Here is a 27615-nt window from a genome sequence, read left to right as displayed (position 1 = left end):
TGCTTCACCGCAGCAGAAATGTCTCTTGGAGAAAAGAAGGGAGGAAGGTGAACCTAGTGAAATAAAAATGCTTCTCTTGCCAGACTGAGGGCATTTTTCAAACCAGGAGACAACACCTTCAACCAGGATTCAATTCTGTAGATAATACGACCTGTCACTCTCTCCGGCATCCTTCTAAGCGAACGTCTGACAGACCATAGTGGGTCAGGCAAAGAGCATTGTGTCTAAAATAAATTCCTGGGTTCGCTTCCTGTTTTGCCACCTAATGACCAGGACAAGTGGCTGAGCTCCCCTAGACTCAGTTTCCTGCTGAGCCATTGGGATGGGTGTGGAGCCCATAGACAAGGCACTCATGTGTCAGTCCCTCCCCTCCTGCCCCAGGTACTTTGCACATCTTCCCCTTGCCACCACAGCAGGAGAGGTTGTAGAGGACAAGATTCCCTGGCGGAGCTCCTGCGTGGCCAGGGAAGAGGCAGCAGCTACAGGCCTCGGCTGAAGAGGGCACCACCACAGAGCCAAGCACAGTGTGAGGGAGGAAGCACTGGGGGAAATGCCTTTGAGGAAGGCTTCACAAAGGAAGAGAAGGGTGAACCGGGCTGGAACAAGACAGAGAATCCAAGGAGGAGAACGTCTGAGACAGAAACCACATGAGCCACACTCCTAAGGAAACTCAGCTCTCCCTGAGGAGAGGCCCCAGCCTCAGATGGGAGAAGCGTCTAGCCACAGAGCCCAGGCCTTCCCCACGTCACCTGGCCACCCCCATCCTCTCCGCCTGCACCCCCTCTCCATGGCACCTGGGGTCCCGAAGTCAGGAGTGGGCTAGTGCAAGTGGCCGCCGGTCCCTGTCTGAATAGCTTTCCGCCTGCAGGCCCGGGTGTGATTCAGGAGAGATCTAGGGAGATCTAGACTGATCTTTCAGCCAAACTGAAGCACATCTGGGGCCACCGGAGAAATTCCAGCGACGGGGAAAGAAATTATCTCTTTTCCTCACAACTGATGTCCTTAACACAGCCCCCTTTGTTATGAGGTGTAGGCAAAAGAACAGTGGACTATGAGTCAGGAGTCTTGGAGCACAGGCCAGGACACCTGGACTCCTTTCCCAGCTCTGCCGCTGGCTGTAATCCCGGGCAAGTCACTTAACCTCTCATAGGCTTGCGTTCCCCACCTGCAAATTGGGGATGATCATCTTGGCCCCTTCTGCCTCCTTGTAAAAGAGGATGAGGTGATACAGGGGAGCAGAAGTGCCTGAAATGCCTCAGGATGGGAGAGTGCCCGACACAGGGCCAGGACGGCCCTGTTACTCTAACAACAGAGACACCACCTCTGAGTGACTCACAGCTGTTCGCTCCCCCACTCTTCCAGACCGAGCACTTGAGACCTGGGCCTCTGTATGTTCCTTCTCTACCACGGTGCCCCTAGCTGAGAGGCCAAGTGGGACCTGGGAGCATTGCTTTTTCTGCCCAACCTTAGAAAGGACCGAATGTCTCCCAGGGAAGGGAACATGAACGCGGGATCTTGGCAAGGGGCACAGGAACCTACATTCTTGGGATCCTCTGCCCTCCACTGACCCCAATTATCTACAGATGCCCTGGAGGCAGGGCTGGGCCAGCTCCCAGATGGGAACACTGAGGCTGCAGGCTGACTCACTCATGAGTGTCTTGCCACAGGCAGACCGTGTCACGGTGGCCTGTGGCTTCTGTGCAGGCTCAAGAAAACCGTGGTGTGAGATAGTCCCATAGCTCTGGGGAAAACAAATCGGGCTTTCCCATCCTCACCCACCCGACCTCCCTCCAATGCCACCCATTACCAGGCCCTCCCTGAGGCCCACCCTCCCCTGGGAGGCGGGGAGGGGAGGCTTATCCCTGGCAAGCGGACCGGATTATTTATTTCCACTTGCCCATTCCATCCCAAGCGATGTCATGTACCCCTGTCCAATTTCTACAATCAAATTTGGGAGACCTGGGGGACTCGGAACAACTTGAGTGTCTCACGGAGCTGATCCTGGGAACACAGGGGCAAGTGTCTCTTTAAAAATATTCCCTGCATAGCAGGTCACACTGGCCTGCAGCCACATCACCCCGGGCTGTGATCTCACCAAGCTCCAGGAAGCCAAACAGGGTCAGGCTTGGCTAGTCCCGGAGCAGGAGACCTCCCAAGCAAAACACAGGTGTTGCTGGTGATTCAGCAGGCCGAGCCCCTCCCTCCACGAGTCTCGATCTTCTCAGGTGTTGGATGATGCTGGAAGCTCCTATCAGTACCCAGGCGGGGGGCGGGGCGGGGCGCTGGCACCCGGTGCTCAATGCTCAGTGCTCTTTCTCCGTGCCACGTGTTACAAGTGTCGACAGGGCTCTGAAGAATCAGGGCGTACATGCTTCCTCCCTCACCAACCCCTGCCCACTTCCTAAGGTCGACCTAAATTCCCTCAGCTGTTTCAAACAGATAAGGGATGGAGGAGGGGAAGGCAGCCTTTGAGGGGCCTCAGGCTCAGGAACCAACAGGACCCCATTCCCAAACAGCTGGGGTCTGTGGCTACCACCAGGCCCTGGGCCTCAGCCCTGAGGATGGTCCCTTCTGGTTTGGGAATGGGTGAGGATGAAAGGGGTCCGTGAAATGAGGGCGGTCATAAGCCTGCTTGATGAGTACATAGTATTCATTACATCCCAACCCCGTCATTAGAGGCCGTGGCAGAGGAGAGCTTGGGGCCCCTTCTTTACTGCAGTAAAAACTGAGGGGTTTCTCCCCCAAAGGGAGCTCTGCTTCTGCTTCCCAGCAAGGGCTCCCGCCCAGGAGAAGGTCAGGAGCCTCCATGATGCCAGGCCTGACTCCGTCCCTGTCTTGCTCCTCCATCCCTTCAGGGAAGGGTCCAGCAACTCAAGGAGGTGACAGGGGCCTGGGGATGAGGAGGGCTGGAAATCGGGGCTTTTCCAACCCAGTGCACAGTTCTCTCTCCCCTCTACCCATCAAGCACCACTATCAGGGGGACAATCCATCTGCTTCTTCCAGGAAGCCCTCCCTGCTCTAAGTCCTTTCCTTAGCAGGCATCTCATCGGTAATTACTCGCTTCATTCCGTCTTCCTGCCAAACTGTAAATCACCCGCACACCCGCACTGCACTTGGCACCTAGTAGGACCTCAATAAATGTGGGCTGCATGGACATCAGCCAGGAGCCAGAGCAGGTGACCTAGCAGAGAAGGAAGAATTCTCCATAGGCGCATCCTTCTCTCTCTCTGCCTTTTCCCACAGTGAGAATGATCTGGGAACCCGCTGCTTTCTTAAGGCCGCAGTCAGCGAGTAACTAAAAAACCATTGTCTAGACAGTGCCCCCACTTACCTCCTAAATGTAACCCTTTTCTCCAAATCCCACTGCGCACCTGCTCACATTTTTCCTTGCCATCTGCCCCCTTCGTCCAGGGGAGCACCCAGGGAGAGAGTCCAGAGGGCCCAAGCCCTTTCCTGTGGGGCCAACCCTTCGTGCATGACAGCCCCGCAGGCTAGGGGCTGGCGCTGGCGAGGGCTGGGGGCTTGCCCTCTTCCCCATTAGGGCTAGAAGCGCAGCAGTAATAGGTTGGAGCCCACCCTGCTGGCGCGGGCCGTGGAGGCGGAATGGAGCGTGGCCAGACCCCACAGAGAGGAGGCAGATTAATCAGCTGTCATTTGCGTTCATTAAAGACCCCTTGCTCTGCGCCGCAGCCGCAGATGCCGAGGCGATTGACTGCTCACAACAAAAAGTTCTGGGGACAAGTTTGTCTCGGCTCCCTGTGGCATGGCCTGGGGACAGTTCCGGCAGCCTAGAAGCCCGGATTCCTTGGGTAGAAGGCCACTGAGGTCCAGCTACACGGGTGGGGGATTGGAAGGAGACGCTCAGCCCCTGCTCGGGAAGCATGGAGAGTCAGCAGCTGGGGAGGCCCCTTGACCCTCTTTGGGATTCTTCCCTTCTGTCACCCTGTCCCCTTTCCTCCCATCTCCTCATGGCCCTGGGCACTGTCACCTGGAACTGCTGGGCCCTCCTTGGAGTTGTGCAAAGGCTCATTTCAACATACTTGGAGACTGATGATGATGCCATGGGGCGGGAGGCCAAGCACGGGACCTGCCCCAAGCCCGGCTTGCGGCCCATCTTCCCACCTGCCTGTGTGGCTCAGCCCAGAGGCCCTCCGTACGTGAGCTCCACTAGAGGGGCAGCATGGGGAGCCAGCGGACCTGCGGAAAGGGGCCCGCAGACTCCCTTCCACTCCCTGAGGTTATGTCCATCCCCACACATTCCAGAGACAGACCAACTGTGAGGTCACGGTGTTTACTGAGCTCAGTATCGGTTGTTTTTTCATTGTAATTGCCAAGCTCCCCAGATGGCATTTGCCTGCCGGGCTCTGTAAAAGGTGACACAAGAGAATGAGAGCAAGCCCTGGGCCTGGCAGGCCCCCGGTGGGCCCCATGTGCTGTTCCCTTGGCCCAGATGAACAAGCCTGGCCTGAGCGGGGCAGGCAGGGGCACAAAAGCCCACCACGGGGCCCGGGCATGGCTGAGGAGCGAGGGGGCAGACTGTCAGCTCACCAGTGATGACAGCTTTACCTGGCCATCTCTGCGGGGAAGGAGCTGACGGAGACCCTTAGTACCAGGCCTCTTGCTAGGACCAAGACCCTAGAGCAGACCCTGACCCCCAGACCTGTGCAGCCTCACACAGCGCCCTTCTCTGGTCTACAGGCTACAAGGAAGAGCAACGCACTTGTCTCTTTTGTTTCTCCCTCTCCCCCAAAGGAGGTCCCTGAAAACCTGGGGAATAAAGGTTCCCCGAACAGGGTCAGGAGTGAGGAGCATGATCAGGGGAAGGGGGCCCCCCCATGGGCTTGTCAACAACCCCCCCCCCCGAGAGTACCCATCAGACTATCCCCAGGTGTGGCCACACAGGTCCCCCACCAGTGAAAGAGCCTGCCGTGCCCAACACCAGAAACCCAAAAACTCCAAACAGCAAGTGACACTGAGGGTCACTGATCTGGGGCTGCTTCTGCAGCGCCAGGCCGGTTTACAGGGGAGGAGATGTGCCTGGTGCCTCCCAGTCCCAGCTGAGCCCCTGCCCCTCCAGTGCACCCATTCTCCTCTGACAGCCCAGGAGCCTGACGGGTCCAAAGAATCTGACTTGAGAGCTAGGGCCACTTCAGGGCCAATCAGTCGTGCCCGGGAAGGGGGATTGCAAGGGCTCCAGAACCCGAGAGAGACCTGTGAGAGACCGGACCTTGGACCACTGCTGCGCCCACAGGTCTGAAGCGATGTCCCCCGCCCAGTTCAGAGAGCCCAGGGAAAGTGGCCTGGCAGGTCTGAGAGCAGGACTCTGGGGTAGGGCTTCTCAAACGAATCAGAATCATCGCAGGTTCTTGTTAAAAGGAAGATTCTGATTCCCAGCTCTGTGGTGGAGCCGGAGATTCTGCATTTCTGACAAGCTCCTGGGTGACGGGTGACGGCTGCTGCTGTTTCAGTAGCCAGGGGCTAGGGGACCCGGGCCAAGTTCACCATCGGCCCCTGTGAAAAGAACAAGATGAGATTTGAATGAGATTTAACCGTTTCTACCTATTGCCACATTTCCTCATGAGGACACGATTTCCCAGAACCGCCCAGATCTCACCAGCATCTTTTCTTCTTTCATCCAAAATCTTGATCCCCAAGCTTTCTTCCAGGAAGTCCATCTGTCTATCCCCCACTCCCTTCCTTCCTTCCTTCCCTCCTTTCTTCTTTCTCACAAGGTAGCCCCAGGCCTGCGCTCTCCAGTAAGGAACAGAGAGGCCCAAAAGCACAGGCTGTGTTTCATCTTCCCACTAGAGCTGAGCATGGAAGCCTGAAGTAGGGCAGAGGAGGAAGAGAACGCGGAGAACAGAGCCCGGGAGCCTGACTCCCACCCCTGCTGCCCTCCTTTCCCCAGGAGGCTGAGGGCTCACCATGGCTGGGCAGGCCCCCACCCCCACCCCCACACGCGACCCCATGTTCCCAAGCCCCCAGCCTTGCGGCCTGCTTCTCTAGAACTACCAGCATGTCTTGGGTGGCACGTGGGGAGCACAGCAAGGCCCAGAGGCTGCTGGCTGGTGCCTGGTTGACAGCTGAGAACAGGACAGGACAGGACCGGGGTGGTGAGAAACCTCTTAAGCAGAAAGAGAGGAGATGGAGGGACTAGTAGAACCAGAAGCAGGTGAAGAGGCTGAGCCAGGTGCTGTAAACAGCGTCCCAGCCGTTGGTGAAGGTGGTCTCCACTCCACAGAACCTGGGAGAGGGGGGTGTCATGAAGCTCTCACAGCCACCCTGGAGAGGTCCAGACGCCAGTGCCACCAATGGTCCACAAGCCCCGGGGTACCCTCCCTAGGCCAGGTGGGCGCTAGGGGGTTGCTGGGTCCCCTTGGTCCTGCTGGAGCTGGGAAGCTGAGGTCTGGCCCACCACCCACCCCCAAGCTTTTTGGACCTCCCCAGTGCCTCCAGTGCCCCTCCTGGGGTTGCAGCCACCCAGCCAGAAAGACTGGCTGCTGGAGATGAGAGATGGGAGCCATAGATAAACACTAGTCCTAAGGAGGTAGCCTTGCAGCTCCCTCCCTCTGGAGGCTGCAGTTTCCCAAGCCCTGTTTGTTTGGGGGATTAACTGCGGTCATTTCCCAATTCTGCCTCTGTGCTGCAAGGAGAGGGGAGCAGGCCAACCCCAGCTCACACTCCTGGGGCAGGGGGAAGGGCAGGGCTGGTGCCCCCACCTGGTTGATCACCTCTCCAGCCAGGGCTCCCCTTCCCTCCCCCATCCCCAACCCAGGGGCTCTCACAGGGGAGCAGAACAGCTCAGTTCTTACTCACAAACAACAGTCCTAATCAGTCATCTCTTTGTCCTGGACTCCTGCCAGGGGCCTGGAGATTCCCACACCCCCTGGTCCTAATTCCGCAGTCCAACTTAGCTTCCTCCTAACCAGCACCCCCCACCGCGCTGCGCCCCCACCGCTGTCCCTTTTCAACGACCCATCACCCTGGTCTTCCTAGTGTGCTCAGCACCTGACACACCCACCAGCACAGGGTGGCCTGGGGGAGGGAGTGTGTGTGAGTGTGTGTGTGTGCTTTGTTGAGTATGTCTGTGTGACCATGTACAACTGCATATAATGTGAGTACGTGTGTGTGCATGAGTGTGCATCTGTGTAATTGTGAGTATTGTGCGTGAATATGCAAGTATATTGGTGTGTATGCATGTATATGTATATGTGAGGATGTGTTGTATGAGTGTATCATGGTGTGTGAGTGTGCATGTGTGAGATGCGTGTATGCCTACAAGCACGTTGTATATAAGTGTGAACATACACATATGTGAGTGTGTGAGACTGAGCTTAAGTGCACAAGTGCAGAGAGCTGTGTGTCAGCATGCATGCTGAGCGTGTGAGCCTGTGTGTGCATGTGTGTGTGGCTGTGGACACGTGTGCATGCATGTGCATGTGGAGGGGTGCATATGCGTAAGTAAGCGTGACAGCTGCATGTGTGTGCGTAAGCATGTTGTGTTTATATGCGAGCACGTGTGTGGCTGTGAGCACGTATGTGTGTGAGGGTGTGTGTGGGCACGTGCACTTAGGTGTGTGAGTGTGGGGGCTGTGTGTGAACACATTGAGTATGCATGTGAGTGATGTGTGTGCACAAATGGGGGGCCGTGAGTGTGCGAACGTGGGTGAGGGTGTGTGAATGAGTGTGACCTGCTGTCCTCCCCTCCTCCAACTTTCGCCACGCCACCCCTGGACTCCCCCAGACCCTGCCTGCGAATAACCTACAGGCATTCTCTTCTTCACTTTTCTTCTTCCCCTCCTGCTCCCAGGTTTCTGGGCCTCTGTCTCACCCCTCTGCCACTCCTCTTCCCCCCCACCAGTTTCGGAAAAGTCTTGCCCACTGTTTTGTTTCCCTTGCTGGTTTCTGGCCCGGTTTCTACCCGACAGCAGAGCCCTGGCATCCTCCTGCCTCCCTCACCCAGGATCCTCGGTCTGTCCATCGGAGCCGGGAGCCTTGTCAGAGCCCCCATAGGGGGCTGGGGACCCCCATCGGAGCTGCTCCTCCCCGACAGCTCTCTCCTGTCCGTGGCTTTCTCTGTCTGTGAGTGTGTGTGTCGCTGTGGGTGGGGGAAGAGACAGGAGCAGGGAGTGAGAAAAGTAAGGAGGCTGGGCTCAGATGGTGTCATTAAGAGATATTAATGCCCCTCATCAAGGCATATTAATAAACATTATGTACCATGCGCTCGGCACACCCCGGGTGAGTGCAGACCCAGCAGGAGGGGCCCACGTTCACAGCTGAGTAACCTCCAAGCCCACGGCACCACCATTAGCCTCATGTGCTTGACCTGCCAGGAGACTCATGGGGACCGCCACGGCAAGAGGGGGCAGGCGGACGGGTTCCCTGTCTCCTCCCCACCCCACTGCCACCACACCCTTCCCCCCACTGCGCAGCCCCAGGGAAGGGAAACCACAATGACCCTTACACCGGGACAGCACTGTGGGACTTGAGAATATTCCTAATTTCGTCTTTACAACAGCCCCATGGGGAAACCAGGCAGACATCAGTCCCATTTCCACTTCACAGGTACGGAAGCAGAGACTCAGAGAAAGTTAAGTGTCTTGCTCACAGTCATGCAGCTGATTGGTAATGACATTGGACTGAAGCCCAGTTTGCCCTTTTGGACGGCTGTGTGAACAGCTCAGTCACTAATACAGCGGGGCTGCTTTTCACTGGACGGCACCGCTTCCCCGGTTCCGCGGCCGCCAAAAATCAGACCATGAAGGCACAACTCCTTCAGTAGGGCAGGCGGCTTCTGTCCACCAAGTGGGGAGCAGGGGGGAGGAGCGGTCTCCTGACGGTCCTGCTCCTTAGCAGGAAATGTCCGGGAAGGCGGGGACCAGAGGGAGCCAACTTGTATAAAGATGCTGGCAAAATGCCTGGGCCTTGTCGGCACCGGGCAAGAGGTGTTTCCCTTTCTTTATGTGGTGACCATGACCACATAAATATTAAATTATTGGCTCCTAAGGAAGTTTGAGCAGGCAGAAGGCCAAAGGGCCCGTGCGTTTTATTTGTTTTTCAGCATTTACAGTCTGGCGCTGTAGCAGGGCGCGAAATGGGTTATTCACCGAGTCAACCGCAGTGGTGTTTAAAATTACATAAGGTAGTCTCCGTGTGTGTTTAAGAAGATAAGAACCATTGTTGAATGAGATCAGTAGCCAAAACAGTTAAGATGAAAGGAGCTGGGGAGAACTACAAGGATAAGAGTGAGGAGATCAGGGAAGCGTGCTTACGAGGAGCAGCCAACTCGCCCGCAATTCCAGATAACTGAGGCACTCGGCAGACCTGAGGTCGATGCTGAACGCCTCGGCTTTTAGTCCATTATCTCGAAATGGCAGTCTTAGTCCCCAGTCACATTACGGCATGATAATTATGTTTAGCTGTTAACTCATGATACTTGCTCTTCAACTATCTTAATGTATTTGTCTATTTCTAAGTGGACTGGGTTCAATAAGACCACACGTTGTGTCCTTTATTCTGTTTTCTTTCCCACTCACACTCTGTCACCCTGCACCTTGCCTGTCACAGGTGTCACTCTGTCACCTGTGACAGGCAAGTGTCAAAGAGCAATGGCTCTGCCTTCTCCTGAGGTCCAGACAAGTCTGTGAGCTTCAGAGATGGAAAGCAACTCAGGGCGAGTTTCCCCGAGCAGGGTTCACCTAATGCAGGCCCCAGAGGGGACTGGGGCTCAGAGCTGGCACCTGTGGACAAGCCACTTTGGGACCCAGATGCAAAGAATGGAGCCGTGGTGTTCTCAGAGCACTTATCTCTACACAGAATGATCTAGAGGTTTCTTTTTCTTTCTGGTTGGTGTGGAGGGGGGGGGGGTCCTGTGTTTTCAACCTTTTCTACAATGAGTATACAGTACTTTAATGATCTGAAACGAAGTTATCATTTGTATGAGGAGGTGTTTGAGGGCCCCAGACTCACCCGTTCAGAATGAGGTCATGGTGATGGAGTTTAGCTCCACGCAGCTCTGACCTGCCCCTTGGGCCATGCTCCAAGGCCTGGCTCTGTCCAGATACTTTCTTGACCAGAGGCAGCTCCCCTGACCCCCTCTGATGACTCTCCCGGGTACGCGCTGATGAGCTTGGGGAAGAAGTCTTGCCTACCATCTGTGGGCCCACAGTTCAGGCTGCTGATGGCTTTGACTCTCAGAAGCATGGCCTGCCATTCAAACCTAACCCTGGCTTACATTTCCAGCCTTACCTTGAGCTTTCTTCCAGACCCACCACTGTTTTCACATCTTGTTTGCATATTTATACATTGTTCGTGCTGCTCCCTCAAGTTACACTGCCCCTCCCGTCTCTGATCCGCTGGAAAACTAAAAAACTCCTGCACATCCTTCATGGCCCAGATAAAATACAGCCTCCTCTCGACAGCCTTTCCCGATCACTACCCCCAAGCAGGTACAACTTCTGTTCTCGGAGCTCCCCCAACACTTCCTGTAGATTTCCAGTTGTTTAGGCCTGTAATAGAGTTATTTCTTTGTTGACCGATCTACCGCACTGGACCGGTACCGTGAAATGTGCCTCGTTCATATGTCTGTGTCCAGCCCAGGGCTCCTCGTTCATTGACTCATTATCTCCCCATCTCCGCAGCTCTCATTCCTCAGGGCCAGCTCCACGCTAGATATTATCACACACGCACACACACACACACACACACACACACACACAGGTGCGAGACAGCGTTACTTATCTGGAAACCACACGCCCTTCCATGCCGCCTGGAACAAAGGGCCTGGACAGCCTGTACTTTTTAAGCTGCAGACAGCCTTGACCTTGGTGTTGGGAAATCTTGCCTCTTCACCCAGTGTGAGGAAGAATGGGGAAGCCCTGGGTGAAGCTCTTCTTTCTTCTCCGGATTAGTCAGTATCGGCTTAGTTACAAGAAGCAGATAATTCTCCCTTGGCTATATCCCACCTCTCCCCATTTTTGGTGTCTGGAGACCCAGAAGGTAACTGACCCCAGATATGAAGCCAAACTAGGAGTCAAAACCCAGGGGTCTGTTACCAGTCCCTGCCAAGACACCAAATCTTCAGGCTGCCCACTGGCACTTTCTAAAGACTATTCACCCGCAGCCGCACTGCCCATGAAGGAGCCAGGAAGAAGCCTCTTGGGTCTTTGATGTTAACCCTTCTTGAGGGAAGCCAGTGCACAGAATAATTGGCTGTCCTACACCCTGGAGTCCAGAGCCCTCAGCTCCCAGGAGAGCTCAGGTGCGTGACTCCTTCTCACCGCGGACTCACTGACCTCGGTGGCCGGCCCTCCTTTCCCTGGCCTCAGGGCAAAAAAAGCAGGCCACAGGATTAATTGATCACAGCCTCTCCCTTAAAGCAGGCACCGGTCTCCAGGGCTGGGCCCTCTCCAAGCCGGTGTTTGGCGGCCTGGCAGCTGTGGCCCCTGGAGACCTCAGAGCCTGGGAGCTGTCAGTGCGTTCCACTTACTTACCCCTTCTTAATTGCAGAATACACAGATTGCTCGGGAGCACTTCTGCAATCCTGTGCCTTTTCCTGGATCCCTTGCCACTTGGCAGCTAGCAGGCCCCTGTGCAAAACAGCAAGGAGCCTTCTTATTTGGTGCCAGTATCAGAGAGCCTGGAATTCTGCTTCTGTGTTCCCTATTTTTCCCTCCCGCCTCCCCCCACCCAGTGCTGTTTCATTCATGTCTCCCTTCACTGTCCCTTATCCCCACTACATCTTTCAAGTCCAGGACTCTTCTGACAGATCCTCCACTCCCCCTTGTCCCCCCCAACCCCGGAGATCAAGAAGTGAAACTTCCCCACTCGGGCAGAGGTTGGCAGTCAGGCAGGGGAAGTGATTGAATCCTCCTGTCTAAGATGGGAAGAAGTGGGTGAAGAGATTAAATCATCTCCCGCAGACTCTAAGAAATGTGCTGCTGACCCTCTACTCCAGGGGTCAGCAAGCCCGAGCACCTGGGGCCTTCGCAAACGCCCAGGTGGGCGGACAGTTGCCTGTAGGTAATTGAAGGGGAATGAGGACACCAGGCTGGCCGTCTCTGCTGGGCCCAGCGCTGAGCCAGGCCCTTTCCCATCCACCAGATCTCACAACCTAAATCTGGCCTCCGTGTTGCAGGTAGGCTTGACCTAAGGCTTCTCCAGGCTGGGGAAGGGGAGCCCCGGGACCCGTGATTCTCGAGAAGCTGATGCCATGCACAAGAAACAAAGGAGCCATCTAACTGGCTCATCTGTTTGTGCTACTCCAAAAGCTTAATGTATCAGGGACCTCTGGGACCCGGCCTGGGAGGGTGGAAGGATCAGGGTCCGGACAGTGGCAGTGTGTCCCATCAGAAAAGAATGGGACAGAGAGCCAGGAGGAGGGGCTTCTTCTAGTCTTGGCCTCAAGGCCAGCTACCTGTGACACATTGAACAAAGCCTTCATTCCTCTCTCCACTCCTTCCACAGATGTGTGTTAGACCCGTAGTGTTTTAGCTTGGGTTGCCCCAAAGCAGAGCTCGAGACAAGGAGTCTCGTGCAAGTAATGAATTTTCAAAGGGACGCGAGGAAACCCCAGTGAGGGACCGGGTAAGAAGGGGAAAAGGAGGGCACTCAGTTGAGGTTCATGGGCAAACAAGTTCTACTCTGGGTGCCCAGAGCCAGTATGAAATCACAGCCCATCACTTCCCCAAGAGGGGAGGAGCTGGAGTATTTATGCACCATTTCCATCAGCCCTTGGTTAGGAGCTGTTGCCAGGGGATGTTAACACCCTAGCATGTCTGCCCTATTGTGCAGGTGGTGAAGCAGGCCCTAGAGGCCAGAGGAGGCCCTGGGAACAGGTGAAGCAGACTGGAAGGAGAGCTGGAGAGCACCAAGGTGGCAAGGGCTGGGGAGTGAGCCTGGGCATTGACAACGTCCATGGCTCTGTGCCAAGCATCTTAGGGGCTACAGAGATGGGCAGGATGCTATCCCTGCCCTTGAGAGACTAAGCTCCTCTGGGTTTCCTTTCACTGAATTGGGAGACTGAGCTCTGCCCTTCCCCGGCAAGGGCTGCCGTGAGATGGATGCTTTGGTTAGAGCCCTGGAGAAGAAGAACTGAAAGCTCATTGCCAATGTCAGATAGCAGTAGTGGGGGGCAGACCCCAGCTTCCAGCACTGTGCCCTCTACTTGATCGGAGCAAGTCTGGTGGGGCAGTCTGTATCTACCCTGGGCCAAGACTGGAGTGGCCATGACTCTCAGTTGAGTTTCAACTCCACCTAAGCATCTGACGTGCCAGGTCCAAACTAAGTTGACAGAGAAGCCGTGAGCTCTGAGGTCGGAGGGGTGGAAAGGAAATCTCAAGTCTGTAAACCCAGAAATTCTTCTGAACTGTCCATAGAGCCAAGCTTCTTCTCCGCAATTAGAATAACGTGTGACTCTTTCTATGCCAGTCGTGTGCATTTCTGCCATGCACACACACACACACACACACACACACACACACACACACCGGGGACCAACTTCTAAGAAAAAGAAGAGACTTTTTTTTAATATCCTGAGTGTTTAAGGGTCCTACTGAACAACCTTTCATCCCTTCCTTTCTTCCCCTTGACAGAGGATGCTGATTAGGAAAAGAGTTGCCTCCCCACGGTCATCTAGTCTTGGACACTTAGAAGGGCCCTGGACATCCTCCCAAGCACACTGCCCTCACACCTCAGGGGTTCCTGTCCCACTATCCTCAAAAAGCCACCCTGGTCTTTTCCGTGTTCCTGAGGATCAGAAACCTGACAATTTCTACACTGTTTATAATTTCTATAATTATTTCCTTTTTTTAACCTTAGCATTTAGACAAGCTCCTTTTGAAAATGTCAATCTGTCTTAGCGTATAGTAAGGGAAAGGAGGTTTTGTCTGGGCTGGGCCCGTCTTAAAGAGAAGAAGTATACCTGGAGGAGGGGGGAAGGCCAGGGAGGAAGCCAAGGTTGGGAGAGCTCTCAGCAGCCCCTCCTCCGCTGCATGCCCTCTTTCCAAAACTCTTGTCTGCTCAGACTGCTCTGTCCCTCATATGCTGGGTTCATTGCCCACCCTCAAGACCCTTTCCTCAGTCCTGTCTTCCTAGGAAGTGCTCAGAATCAGAGATTCCCCCCACCCCACCCCACTCCACTAGAATGTTCCAGAATCTCATCCATCCCCAGAAATTTCCGGGTTCCTAAGGTCATCTCAGGCTAAATGAGGTACTCCGATCCGTGAAGACTCTTCAGGAGAGCTCAGGATTTCATATGGGGGTGGGGAGCTGGGGACAGGGAACCATGTAGCCATTTCCACTGTGGCCCCAGGCCTCTAGGTAATATCTATGTATTTTAATAACAGTCTTCCTAAAGCCATGCTGCCTGGAGAAGTGATGGGATTGTCGTAGAAAAAAAGCATAAGATGGCACTATGGGTCAAAAGACATGAGATCCTGAGCTAGGTCTCAAGAGTCAAAGGGTCTAGGCTTCCTCCTCCTGGAATATTCTGGGATTCTCCCACTCACTACTCTGTGGCTCTGGACAAGCAGTTTGAGCCCGTTGGAGAGTCAATTTTCGTACCCTTTGAGTTTGATTTCCTAAGACCCTATCACATATTGATCATGTGGTAGAAATTTTAGCACCCCCCCCACTCCCCAGAACAGACCAATGAGGGAAGGTTTATGGCCAAAGGGAGTTTAGCCAATCTTCAACTCAGCTTGAATAAATACCAGCCACACTGACCACAGGCTCTTCGGGAAGGCCCCTACGCTGCCTGGTCCTTCCTTGGAGACTTCCTTCCCTGGTCATCCTTCCAAGGATCAGCACCTGTCCGCAGGACAAGCTCCAGAGAGACCCTAAGAACTCAAGCCGTCGATGCCCTCTGCTCCGGGCTCCCCCAGCAGCTGCCTCAGCCGAGCTCAAGGGCAGCTCCCCCAGGGAAGGCGGGCAGGAAGGGCCGCTGGCTTTACTCACTGAATCCAAGTCTGTCTTTGCCAAGCTGGCCCCAGTAGATGAGAAAAGACTCCCTGGAGTGAAAGGGAGGGGAAAGAGAGCCTTTCCACCCTGATCAAGGCTGCAATCAGACTTTCCACCCCGTTCTGCACAAACTCACTGACCTTATGGGCCCAGCAACCACCCCCAGCCCGCCCCCCCAGCCTTCCCAGCACTCACTCAGAGGAGAGAGGCCGTTTATCACTCTGGGTGGGACCCAAGCCTGTGGGGAATTGAAAAGAAAGAGCCAGCTTAGGTTGCTATTGTTTTGTTTAAACAAACCGCTGGCTGGGCTGACTTGGAGACAAGTGAGGGGGAGGCTGGGAGCTCGCAGCGGGCTGGGCTGGGCCGCCCTGGGGCTTAGCCCCCATCTCTCTCAGTCGTGCTAGAGCCACCAGAGAGCCAGACAGCTATTTCGGGAGAGGGGCTGCTAGGGCTTGGGCCCTCACATGGTCTCCTGAGAGAGACGGGTATCAAGGAAAGGGGCCTCTGTTCCCCGCCCCCTTTCCCCTACCCTGGTGACCCCTGGCTTCTCAACCCGCAGGTCACAGTGGGGGCCTGATACTGGGGGCGGGCGTGGGGGGACCCTGCTGAAAGCAGGCCAAGGCACAGCTGGCATGCCTGGATGTTCCTGAGCAGAGAAGACGGCATGAGGGGGGCTGGCGGCGTGCCAGGGGACAGAGATCTCGGATGCTCAGGCTGAGGACAACCAAGTGGGAAGGGAGCCCAAGGTGGAGGGGCCCATTTTGCAGTCTCAGTCTCCCCCACCCCCCACCCCAAGCTCTCTCCCAACCAGAGGTAATAGAGACAGGGATGAGCCTCAGGGAAGGGATGTTCTGGCCAAGGAGGCCCAAAATAAGAACAGTTGGCAGGCTACAGCCCAAAGTGGAAGAGATGGGGGGAGGGTACTTCAAGAAGAGGGGTGGGTGGGGCTTTAATTCTGTAAAAGGTAAACCGCACTAGAAGTTGGGTCACCCAGCTGACCCTGAGAGCCTCTGCAGAGAAATGAGAGGGAATCTCAGAGCTCCCCCTTCCAAAGCCTTATCCCGAGGACCTCTGCCAGGGGAAGGAGCCAAGGCTGGACCAGGAGGGCTCTGTGGAAAGGTGGCCAGGGCACAGTTAGGTGTTGGCAGAAGCAATGAAGAGCCATGCTAATCACCATCATTAAGGCCATAAAACCCCACACCTAGGGGCCCCCGAGCTGTGGCACAGACCCAGGGGCCCGGCTCCAGTCCCTTTCATCTGAGCATCTCCCGGTCCTGCACAAACAATAATTAGCACCCGCCCCCGGGATCGCCTCATTATCCCACAGACGCAGAGCAGAGGGGAGAAGGGAGGGGAAGGAAGAAGAGGGAAACTGAGGCCAAACAATCTGCCCAGGGGTTGTGGGCTGAGTCCAGTCAAGGCTGGGAAAGAAGCTGCCTCGGAATCAGCAGTCCAGCCTCCTTCTGCCATCCCTGCCCTTCTGGTTCCTCAGGCAGCCACTGGTCTAATGTGCTGAAGGCCCCAAAGAGAGCCTAGCGAGGCTGTGAGCATTGTCAGCCCCTGCGTTAGAGCTCATCAGACCCCATAGGCAGAGACTGTGTCCCATGCCCAGTCTGGGGACACAGATGATGGGAGTGGAACCGCCTTTCCAGTGAGCAGAGGAGGAGTGGGGCTCGCCCTCTCCAGGGGACGGGGTGGTCCCATCTTTCACCCCCAGGCCGCCCTCAGCACTGCCTGCGTCTGTCCTCTCTCCCTGGACCCCCTAAGGCACCATTCTGAGCCCCAGAGCCCGTTCTGGAATGTGTCCCAGGAGCAGTCATACCCGTGCCTATTCTCCTATCTTACTCCCTCAGGGAGAGAAAGAAGTCCGCAAAACCCGCTTGGACTGAGGTGTGGCCGTGTGGCCTTCTGCTGCCCCAGGAGTAACCCACACCTGTGCCTGTCTCTGATTGCAGGGCGTTGATATAAAGAAAGGGAAGGTCCAGGGCCAGGAGTTGTCACGTGAGTACGACCCTCCCCCACCCCTTGCCCCAGCTGGGGCAACATGACCGCAAGAACCATAACAATGCAACTTAATGTTGAGACTTGGTGGTGTGAAAGTGCCCACCGACCCAGGAGTTGACTCTTCCTCTCTCTAAAGGCTGCTGTCTTCATTTGAAAGAGAATGAAAGGCAGGCACGACCCCATTGTCCCTCAGCTCACAAGGATTAAGGGGTGAGGCCAGCATCAAATGCAGAGGTCTGCTCTCCTGGAGGGACTGGAGTCCTTCCCTTCCCTGGGCCTGCCTCCCTGTGTTCCCTTGTACCCAGTACCATGATGTGCTTGCATGGGACCCCATAGACCTCCCTTTTCTCTGATGACCTCCCCTTCTCACCCCTTCTCCACCCCTCCCTTCCATTCCTCCCCTCCCCCTCGCGCCCCCCCTGCAAGAGCAGGCCTGCCACTCAACTTGAGGGGAAAGCTGAGGTGCAGACCAGGCCTCCGAGGAGGGCTGAGCAGAAAGACAAATGAGACCCATAGTTCCATGATGCAAGGTGGGGTCAGACATCAGATAGGCCTGAACTCAGATCCCAGCTTCACCCATCCTGTCGGCCTGACTTCACCTCTCCGAACCTCATTTCCTCATCCAGAAAATGGGGATAACACTGCATCCGACCAGGTTGTGGTGAGGATTAAGGCGATGTCACCAGGGCAAGCGCAGAGCCAGGGCCCAGCCACAAGAAGTGTGTGTATCCCTTCCCCTCCTCCTCAGCACCCCTCATCTCTACTTTCGGAGGGGGAGATTCTTTAAGAAAGCCCTAGTGAAGGGGGCTGGGTCTTCATCACCCCTGGGGATAAATTCCCAAGCTGCACAGAGCCGGAGGGTTCCAACCGCAGCCTTCTGCGCACACGATCACGGACACCATGCTCTTTGGCAGTGTAGACGCCACGTCATACAAACTCACACGACTCCCAGCACACGCTGTGCAGTGCTCACTCTGAGCACACACACACACTCACACGCACACACGGATATCAGGTCTGCAATCACAAAGGCGGGAGAGATGAACGGTCAGGAATTCCCCTGGCTGTGAGCATGCGGGGGGGGGGCGGGGGGTGGTGGCCGGAAGTGCACCCTGAGGAACACTTCCAGCAGCTCCGAAGAGAAGAGTGAAGAGCAAGTGGCTCTTGTCTGATGACCAGGAGAGGGAAGGGGCCGTAGAGTACCCGCGTTCCCTCCCACCAGCACCCTCATGGCAAACACTCCAGCCCCACCCACCCCCAGGAAGATTCCAGGCTCTTCAGAAGGGGAGAGGATTAGAGCAAAGGAGGCAGAGGCCCAGGGTTTGGAAGCAGGCCCAGCTGGAACCACCCGCAAAAGTCTGGCCACAAAACCCCTGCATAGACTTGGTGAAAGAGGGAGAGATGTCTCCACCCCGGCTCCCCCCTTCCCCAGGAAAAGTTCTGGCTCCTGCATCGAGGGCAAGAGGGAGGGAGACAGGCCTTCTCCTCCGGAAGAGCCTGAGTGGGCTCCCAGTGCCCCGAGCACCCAGATCCTACACTTCCATGATCAAACCTTTGAACCGAGTCCCACCCACCCCCGTAACCACTTCCAGATCCTCCGGATCCAGCCAAGAAATTGGCTTCTTTGGGAATTGAGATCATAAGGAAATGCTGAAAAAATAAATAAAAATCCACTGCCAAACACTCTCACAGAGGAAGATGAGTTTCTCTTGAGGCAGGAAATCCATCAGGATAGACCAAAGCAGCAAAGGGATAGCACCAATGCCCGCTGCCCGAGAGAGGCCCGGGGAGTCCCACCGGCCCCCAAGACCCCCAAGCAGCCCACACCTCCTCTTCCCACTCTGCACAAACTAAGGCGCTCTCTAAAGGCAGCTTCGAAGCTGAGACCCTGCCAAAGAAAAACCCTAATGGTTTGCCATGGGTAAGCCCCCAGCTGGGACCCCCCCCTCCAGGTCGGGGGGAGGGGGAGGGACCATGAAAGGCACAAGGAATTCTCTTTTCCTCTGGCCCAGGGCAGCCAGGAGGTTGTGGGTACTGTGGGGTGGGGGCCCATGCGCTGTCCTTCTCTGCCCCCACCCCCAGCCTACCAGCCTCCGTCCCCACCAGCACAAAGTGGCTTTCACCGCTACCAGTTCTTCGTCTATCTTCAGGAGAGACAGAACATCTCTCTCCATTCCAAAGAAAACAAAACTCGAGGTAAGGCCTTCCCATCTGCCAAAGCCAGTGCGACTTCTGGGGCGGAAGTGGATGCTTGTGCGTTCATGGCAAAGTGGGGACCTTGACCCACCCCCTCACCCGTGAGCCTTGGGGGCCGGAGTCAGGGGGGTGGCCTTCCTTGGCAGTGGACTGCAATGAGTGTCCTAAGGGAGATGTTGGCATCAGATATAGTCTTCCCCGAGAAGTGAGTCCCGCAGACCAAGATGGCGGCTTCCGCTGTGTAGATGGGTCTGGGAGGCCGGGTCCCAAAGGGAGTAACCAGAGCAGGGAGAGAAGCATTTCCCCAACTCAGCCTCGAATGGCATGTGCAGGCAGCTACCCCACAGCACCCCTGCAGGTAATTGTACCCTATAATTGAGTCCAATCTGGGCAAGAGGGCCCTGGAATGCCACCCTGCCAGTCTGCCTTCATTGGTCGTTAATTGCTCTGTCTGCCCCGCACCAACTGAGTGGTGGGGCCAAAACTTCCCCGGCCATGCCCCTTCCACTAGCTTCTCTGAGCAGCCCTTTTGGCATCCTGGAGAGGATCCACTCCCTGGAGCTTCCTAACGGCTAACTGACAGTGGCCTTGCTCCCACTCCCACCAGAGCTGGGGAGTGGGAAGAGACCCGGGGACATCAGGCCACCGCAGTGCCTCAGGCAACTCACATGCTCCTGTGTGAGGCATGCCCCCTCTCTGAGCCTTGGCTTTCTCTCCAGAAAAATGGGAAATTAAGTAATCCCTGTGTACTCTAGCATCTCCCCCATTTGGGGGAAGGGAAGAGAACGTGGAACATACACATGCCATCTGGAGGGTGCAGAGAGCACATCCCCCAGGCCAGCCGGAGGATGAGTGGGTGGGTGGGTGTCATCAGCCATTTGCTCTCACCCAGTGACCCTGACCAACTTCCACCCACTGGGAAGCCAGGGAAGGTATTGTTACAAGCCCATTGCCCGAGGCCCCAGAGAAGAGGAACACGGAGCCTGAGCCGGCAAAGGCACTGGCTGAGCGAAGGAGGCCTTCAGGTGTGCCGAGTGGGAGCCACCAATCACAGAAGGCTCTGGGTTGCCCTGAAAGTCGAGCTGGTGCAACCTTTCCACTGGTGAACCCTCCCCAGGTGCCCTCAGCACTTTGCCAATCTGTAAATCTGTTTAAACCACTTTCCCAAGACACACTTTCAAATCTGGATGCAAGGAGAGAAGGAAGAGAAAAATGTATCTTGCCCAGGCCAAGACGACTTTCTCCAGCTCCCTGGATCCCTCTCACCTCAGACTTCATGAACCCTCTTCCACCAGTCCAGGCACCGCGCTTTCTGCGGGCTGGGAACTAGCACCTCAGCCCACCACATTCCCCCACAAAGTCAGGCAGTGCCTCTGAGTCCCACGTTAGACATCATAGTCACAGAGCCCACACCCAGGGTGGGGAGGGGGGCAGGAATCATGCTCAGACTGTCCCCTAAAAGAGCCTCCCGTGGGATCGAGTACCTTGCGAGGGGTGGGGTGGCCGGGAAAGGAGAGAGCAGTGGATGAAGCCAGGAGGAGCATAAAGGGGGCGTAGGAAGGGAGGTGCCTGAGGCAAAGATGCTTGCCCCTGCCTTGGTTGCAGTCCTTGCATTCGATCCTCACCTGTCCTCCAGAAAACACCGTGGCTTGTGCGCCCACCAGTGATGCTGGCAGCCGGTGAGGAAGCTCGAAACCTATCCAACCAATTCAGAGACAGGAAAAACTAATCTATTTCTTAGAGATAAGATGCATGTGATATAGCTTGACACAAAGTGAGGATAGCAGCGGGAAGGGGAAACATCTGGGAAGGACGATTAAGGGCTTCTCAGGGGATACTGGGGATATTTTTGTTATAGATCAGTATGTGTTTTGTTGTATGAATGATCTTTTCACCAAAACCCCTTTCTTAAGAACAAGAGCTGGGCAGTCAGCTCTTTATTTGTCCCTTTGAATATGCCCAAGCCACAGTTTGTAATGCACTCCCCCAACACACACACACACACACACACACACACACACACACACACACCCCTCATCTATGTGAAAACTTAGGAACCAGACTTGCATCTGGGCAGGGACCCTTGATTTCCATGCCATTTTGCTCACTACCAGAAACAGGTGGGAGAATTAGCCTCCCAGATGAGGTCTCCAGCCAGGCCAGGGGACCGGTCCCACTCAATGACCTCTTCTGGTGCCTGGCACTCTTAGCTAGGGCTTAGAAGAGGGCACAATCCCACAGCACAGGGAATGTTACCTGCCCTCAGGGGGCTTACAGTCTACTTTGAAAACACTTAAATAACAATGCAAAGCAGCTTATAATTAAGCACTTAATTGTGTGTTTAGGGCTGTAAGGACAATTGACGACCAGTAGGATTTAGGGATTGTCTGTAAGGTTCTAGGATTCCCTTCCCTCCAAGAAGACACACCCTCTTTAGCAGGGAAGATTGCAAAGGTATTTTACTGCAGGGTAAGGAAATCTGTTCCAGTCTCCAGCTAGTGATTTGATGTTTGAGCAAATCAGCTACCCTCTCCGAGCCTTGGTTTCCCCATCTAGAAAATGAGGGGTTGGATCTAGATGATCTACAGGTCTGTATGGCCTGAGGCTATGTGGAAGAGGCATGGCCTGGGCTGGGCCTGGGAGGAGGAGGACATTTGAATTCTTGAGTGAAAGAGAGAGGAACCTCTGGGCTGGAGAAACCACAGATGCAAAGATTATTTTGTTTAAAAAGTGAGAAGGAGCACCTCTTGTGAGGAGCAGTGAGGCCAAGAAAGGAGAGAGGAGGAAAGGTCATGGAAGGTTCATGAAAGCCCAGCAGAGGCACAACCTTGGCAGGTACCATGAAGTACCGTTAGACACTGCCCGTGGGAGAGGCAACACAAAAGCCACTCTTGAGTGATGACTAAGCTGGAGCGGTGGGCAGGACCAAGAGGAGCCAGAGCACAGCAGGCCACCGGGGGCCTGGAGATGTGTGCCCGAATGAAGCCGGAGGGCCATGGCAAAAGCAGGAGCTGCCCTTGCCCATCATTAGAACCCCTGGTGCTCTCTGAAGCGCCCACACTGTGCTTGGGGACCCATGGAGCCCTAAGCTGGCCAAGCCCTTGGGAGGCCAGGACCTGGAGCCAAGGAATACGGGCCCAGGGCCTTATGGTTGTCTAGTTTTCGTTCCATGGGAAGGTATCCTTGGAGAAGCAGGGGTGTCCTAGGTAAGCGTGGTCTAACCAGCCCCCTGTGTTTCCTGAATGCGCAGGCAGGAGTGGACTCCAGAAATTGGAGGGGAAATCACCATTCGAGAGCCAGGTAGAGAGGTATCCATGAAGGATAGTCGATGGGAGCCCTTCCTGTTGGGTCCTTGCCTCCCTAGGACTTAGATCTGAATGACAATTTAAGATGAGAAGCAAGGGTGACATTATTCTAGTAGAACTTTTATGACCTTGGGGGCTGGGGAACATTGCTCCGTGCCAGGGACTGAAAGCCTCTCCTTTATTCTCTGACCTCAAGACAACATGGGCAGGGTTGGCAGATGGGAGATTTTGACCTATCCATTGTGTGAACTTGGACCAACCACCTCATATCTCTGGGCCTTGATTTCTACATCATCAAGATAAGGGGATGGACTAGTTGGTCTACCACGGAATGACCCTTAACCAGTTTACTCCCAGCTTACCGAGCGGCCCCCAACTTCGAGTCCTGTGAGACAAGTGCAGGGAGCAAGTGATCAGACTTGACCAGCCCAGCCAGCTCCACACACGTCTGGGTGGAGGCCTTCTGTCAGACACCAGGCTGCCAGGACCACAGGGAGGGCCCTAGAAGGGGCTTTGGAGCCCCCTTGCTTCTCATTTATGAAATCCTCCCTTCCCCACTCCTCCTGCCTTTATACTGAGGCTGGAAGAGCCGGAATGGGTGTCCTCTGATCAGAGCTGGCCCAGTTTCACTGACATTTGTCCCCAAGGCTACACCTCACCTTCCCAAATGTGGGCCTGCCACACATTGGACATGCCCCTCCAGGCCCCCAGCTTTAATACCCTCCCCGCACCCCCCACCTTCTATGCCCAAGGCCCAGAATCTGGCCTCTGGGCTTATCTGTAATTGATGATGGCTTGTCCCTGCGTCTTCTTGGATTCGGCATCTAGACTTCTACACTGTAGAGGAACCAAAGAGATGAGCCAAAGGGACGTGTCTGAAGAGGGCCCACACACACAGGGCTGGCTCCCACCTCATCCTGTGGGCCCTTCTGGACACCTACAAACTCCCACCGACCTTGTTCATGGCACCACCCCCCACACTCCTCACGCAACTGGTGTGCCTCTGCCTGCTAACCTAGGCAGATCCTTTCTCCCCTTCCCCAAATGGAGGGCTCTGGCCACCTGCAGAGCATCAGTCCTGCTTACAGCCTCAGGGGGGAGGGTGGAGCTTTCCCACACTTGACCCCTCCCCTCTCCCTCTTGATGGGCTCAGTGACACTTTGCTGTGCCTCCTTAGTCACCCACTTTCATCTCTTTGTATTACTCAGTCATTTTTCACTTGCACGGGTCCCACTTCCACCGTGAGACTCCATTCCTTGAGGAAGAAGCTCACCTCTGCTGTGGATTTCCTCTTTACCCCCATCCCAGTGCTCAGCCCACTGTGAGCTTTCAGTCAGTGAGGATGTTTGTGTATGGGACACACCCACATACGCACATTCACAAGCCACACACACACACACACACACACACACACAGCTGCACATTCTCACGCCCCCATATTCAGCTCATCATCAACTTCCTTTAACACCTGAAAAGACAGCCACCTCTGTGAGCGCCGTGCCCACAAATGACAATTTTGGCATCCGCATCCTCCCTGTCCCAATGTCGAGCGGGTGGGCAGGACTACTTGTGCCCAGCCTCTCTGCCAGCCTGCCCTGCCCCTCCCTGGCCTCACCCAGCTGCTGGACCCTGTGGAGTGGGCAGGACCATGGCCATTGCTCCCACTGGGGGAGTAAGAAGACTGAAGCCTGGAGCAATGATGTCTTGGCCGACCCAGGTTCCGCAGTTAAGAGCAAATTACCTTTCTTCTGACTTCTGGAACAAGGCTCTGTGCTCCTGGTGCCCACTTACCTACATTCCCTCTCCCCTCACCCAGACCATCCATCCTGAAGCCCTGGGTGTCCTTGGCTCACAGCAGCAGCCACCCGGGACAGACCCCTCAGGCCTCCCTAGAGAAGGCTATAGCCCAGCCCTATGTAGAGCCTAGAACTCCGGGGAGCTGTGGTCTGCATCACACCACACCTCAGCCCCCTGGCCCAAGGGTGTCACGAGCCGGCCTCACGGCCCCAAACTCCTCTCGAGAGTGAACTGGGGAAATCCCCTCTTTGCCCCACAAGAGGACGTGCTGCAGCTGGTTCCAGAAGCCTCTCAGAGGTAGTGAGCCCAGGATGGTGCCACAGCGCCAGGGGAGCTAACGGGCCACACCAGCCTCCACCCCGGCCTTGCTGGGGCAGCCTGAGGTGTGCAGAGAGACCGATTCTTGCAAAATGGGATGGGAGGGGCTGAGAAGGGTACTTGGGTTCTGTACCAGGTGGCCATAACCCACTCCCCCCAGCACCACAGACACCTGAATTGAGCAGCTCCTGGGTAAGCCATCCGCCTTGCCTTCCCGCCACAGGGTCAGAGAGAAGAGACAAGCTAAGACTCTGCACACAAGGCATTTAAAGGCTTGCTTGTGGCCTCTAGAGGCCTGGGGGGGGGCATCATGGGTGATTGAGACAATGGGGGTCGAGGGGATAGGTTTGAAAGCACAGGCCAAGGTCAGACAGGCAGCAGAACTCCCGGCAGTATCAAAAGGAGGGGACACTGATGTGGAGGGACAGAGGCTGGGAGAAAATCCTGCTGGGCCTGGTGGCAGTGAGGGAAAAATACACAGTGGAGGCAAAGATGGAAGGAAGGGGGCCCCCGCCTGTAGACCAGCCCCAAACACACACACAGACACACACAAACACAGCCCACTACAAAACAGCCCCTACCCCCTGCCATGACCTCCCAAGGCGGTTCACCTGGCCGGGCCCCAGAACGGCCCCTGGGCCCAGCCCCTGAGTCACTGTGTGGGCTTGTGTGAGGCAGCCCTCTTCTGCCTCCGAAGGGCCCCACCCACCTGGCAGAGCGGGAAGGACTGGGGGCCTGGCAGCAGACCAGATGGGGCCATCCTGGGCAACTCGTAGACAGGCACCCTGGCTAAGAACCACCTGGAAGCTCCCAGTCAAGCCAAGCATCAACTGTCCAAAGCTGTAGTGACCAGATCATGCCCCAGATTTCACCCAGAATGCCAGCCTGCCACCACCAGGAGATACTGGAACTGATGCCAGGAAGCTCACGTCCACAGCACCGATCCTCCTCTCTTGTGCCCTCCCCCGCCCCCACCTGCATCCCGGCCCCCAGGAGAGAATGGAGGCATCCTGGGCCATCCGTTCACTGGGTAATTAGGAATTGTTCTTCCACTCTCCGGTCCTGGGGAGGGCTCCAGAGGAGCCGGGTAACCCCTGCACACCTCGAAACCACCACCCCCACTCCCAGCATCCCCACCCTCCCGCTCCCAAAGTCAGAGTGGTCCCCTCTGCCCCAAGCCTCTCAAGCCAGCAGGATCAGCCACTCAGCAAATATTCTCCAGGAGTAATTGGATGTGATGGAACGAGGGCTTTTCAGCTCTTGAGTGGAAGTCTCTGGATGTCATTTAATGGCACAAAAAATAAGAGGCCCAGGCCTCCCGCCTACCACCGCCAGGACATCATTAATCTCAGTGGAAAGGCACGAGTGCTTCTATCACTGCAGACGGCCCTGCAAAGAGTCAGACAAATTACAGACCTGAGCTGGGCGCTCGATGGGGCGGTTATGAGGCTGGCGTTCAATTTTTGTTTTTTTCTTCAGGGCCACGGTCCCCTGACAAGAAGCCACAGTGCCCCTAGGGGTGAGGGGGGAGACAGGGAGACAGGGATGAGGACCCCACCCCCCTTGTCCTCCAGCTCACCTGAATGGAGGCCTCCCTCTCGGCCCTCACTTCCAAGAGGGAAACACTTGACCGCCCACTGAGGACTAAATGGCAAGTCAGGTGGGAACTCTTACTAGCCCAGTGTTCATTATCTTATATTATAAACCCACTGAGGGCAGGAGTAAGGCCGCAGGGCATGCAAACCCCACCCCCACCCCAGCCCCATAGACTCAAGGAAGCGGCTGTCAGCGGGGCTGTCAGATTGCCCTCAGCCCAGAGCTTGCCCATTCTAGCCCAGGAGCTGTCCACCCCATCCTCACGAGTCCTCTGAGGGGGATTATTTCTCAGTCCTGGGGTGCCTGTTGAACCCTGATAGACCCAATAGGGCTGTCCAGTCCCATGCTATGAACCACTTCCAAACGATGCTAAGCCAGCCCCACAGACTGGAGGAGCTGGAGGGCAGAGAGTGACTGGCAAGACCTGCCCCAGGGTGTCCTGAACATCCTAGCCATGGCAGCCCCTAGGACTCAAGCTGGGAGGATGAGTAGCTGAAATCTTGGAGACCCTCTTCCAGTTGTTGAAGTCACTGTCTAGGAGAAATCAGGCATCCACAGTAGGAGCTCAGAACCCCTTGATGACTTCAGGTTAGCTTACCCAGCTCTCCCCTTGGCCCGTTTCTGGAACATCTCTCCCATCTAAATCCTTTGTCGCCAACATCTTCCCCATCGGCACCAGCCAGTAGGTGAGAGACTGGCCTCTTGGCGCGGCCATAGCGTAAGGGTTTGCGGGATGGGAACGGTGCCCCCTAGGGTTGTGCAGGGAACAAGCAGCCCATCCTATCCGGTGGCCCCACCCAGAGGAGAGCCGCCTCCCTGTTCCAGCCACTGGGTGGCTCAGGAAACAGGCCGCAGATGCCCTCCTCCTTTCTCCCTCCAGTTCTCACTACCCTTGGCCTGGGCCAAGGAAGAGCCTGTCCTGGTTGGGCCCACGGGGACAATGGGAGTGGCTGGAGCACAGACAGCAGCCTCTTCCCACGTGGCGGCTGTCTCTCTGCAGCTCCAGGCCAGGACAGAGCAGTGCCATGCAGGATGGGACTTTCCTCCCCAGGGTGACCACGAAGCCACAGCCTCCCAGCTCCCCATCTCTCCCCACACACGCACCCCTGAGGGTCTGACTCACCCCTCTTCCTTCTAGAACTTGCACAGGGTCAGTTCCTCTTGCCCTTTGTGGCAGGAAACAGGGGGTGTGAAGAGTCACGGCCAAGCCAGGGGAGGAGGCAGCGGGAGGCTAGCAGCCAGCGGCCCGGTACCCACTCTCCTGAGGGACACAGGGCTGCCCAAGAACCACAGTGTTGTTGTCGGAAATGTGACCGGGGGAGCTGGAGGCTCCAAGGGCACTCCAAGTTCCACTGGGAGAAGCCCTCTGAGCTAGGGGAGGGCAAAGTCTGCAGGAGGGAGGCAAGCTCTCCCTCAGGGTACAGGGGATTTCTTTCCACCA

The 27615-nt window shown here is 55.9% G+C and overlaps 1 protein-coding gene and 1 long non-coding RNA gene across 5 annotated transcripts in view; one reads left to right on the top strand and one right to left on the bottom strand.

Annotated features, from left to right (window-relative positions):
- The window catches only part of PEBP4 (phosphatidylethanolamine binding protein 4), a 209759-nt gene that overhangs the window by 180085 nt on the left and 2059 nt on the right, over positions 1-27615 (top strand). Inside the window, exons 5-6 of the mRNA XM_032332160.1 lie at positions 16914-16959; positions 19045-19158. Coding sequence (XP_032188051.1) covers positions 16914-16959; positions 19045-19158 — 160 coding nt within the window. The remainder of the gene's footprint in view (positions 1-16913; positions 16960-19044; positions 19159-27615) is intronic.
- LOC116584180 lies at positions 1789-27615 on the bottom strand. Of its 4 annotated transcripts, XR_004283086.1 has the most exons (4): positions 15154-15233; positions 11493-11588; positions 3989-5511; positions 1790-3831 (listed from the first exon to the last, which is right to left on the bottom strand). It is a non-coding gene; the product is annotated as an uncharacterized LOC116584180 (long non-coding RNA). The 4 variants fall into 4 exon arrangements; XR_004283085.1 differs by lacking the exon at positions 15154-15233 and adding an exon at positions 27298-27615 and having other exon boundaries at positions 1789-5511; XR_004283084.1 differs by lacking the exon at positions 15154-15233 and adding an exon at positions 26773-27252 and having other exon boundaries at positions 1789-5511.

Source organism: Mustela erminea, chromosome 2, assembly GCF_009829155.1.
Source record: "Mustela erminea isolate mMusErm1 chromosome 2, mMusErm1.Pri, whole genome shotgun sequence".
In the NCBI taxonomy this organism is placed as follows: Eukaryota; Metazoa; Chordata; class Mammalia; order Carnivora; family Mustelidae; genus Mustela; species Mustela erminea.
The sequence above is the reverse complement of the archived record's forward strand: the minus strand, read 5'-3'. Positions and strand labels throughout refer to the sequence as shown.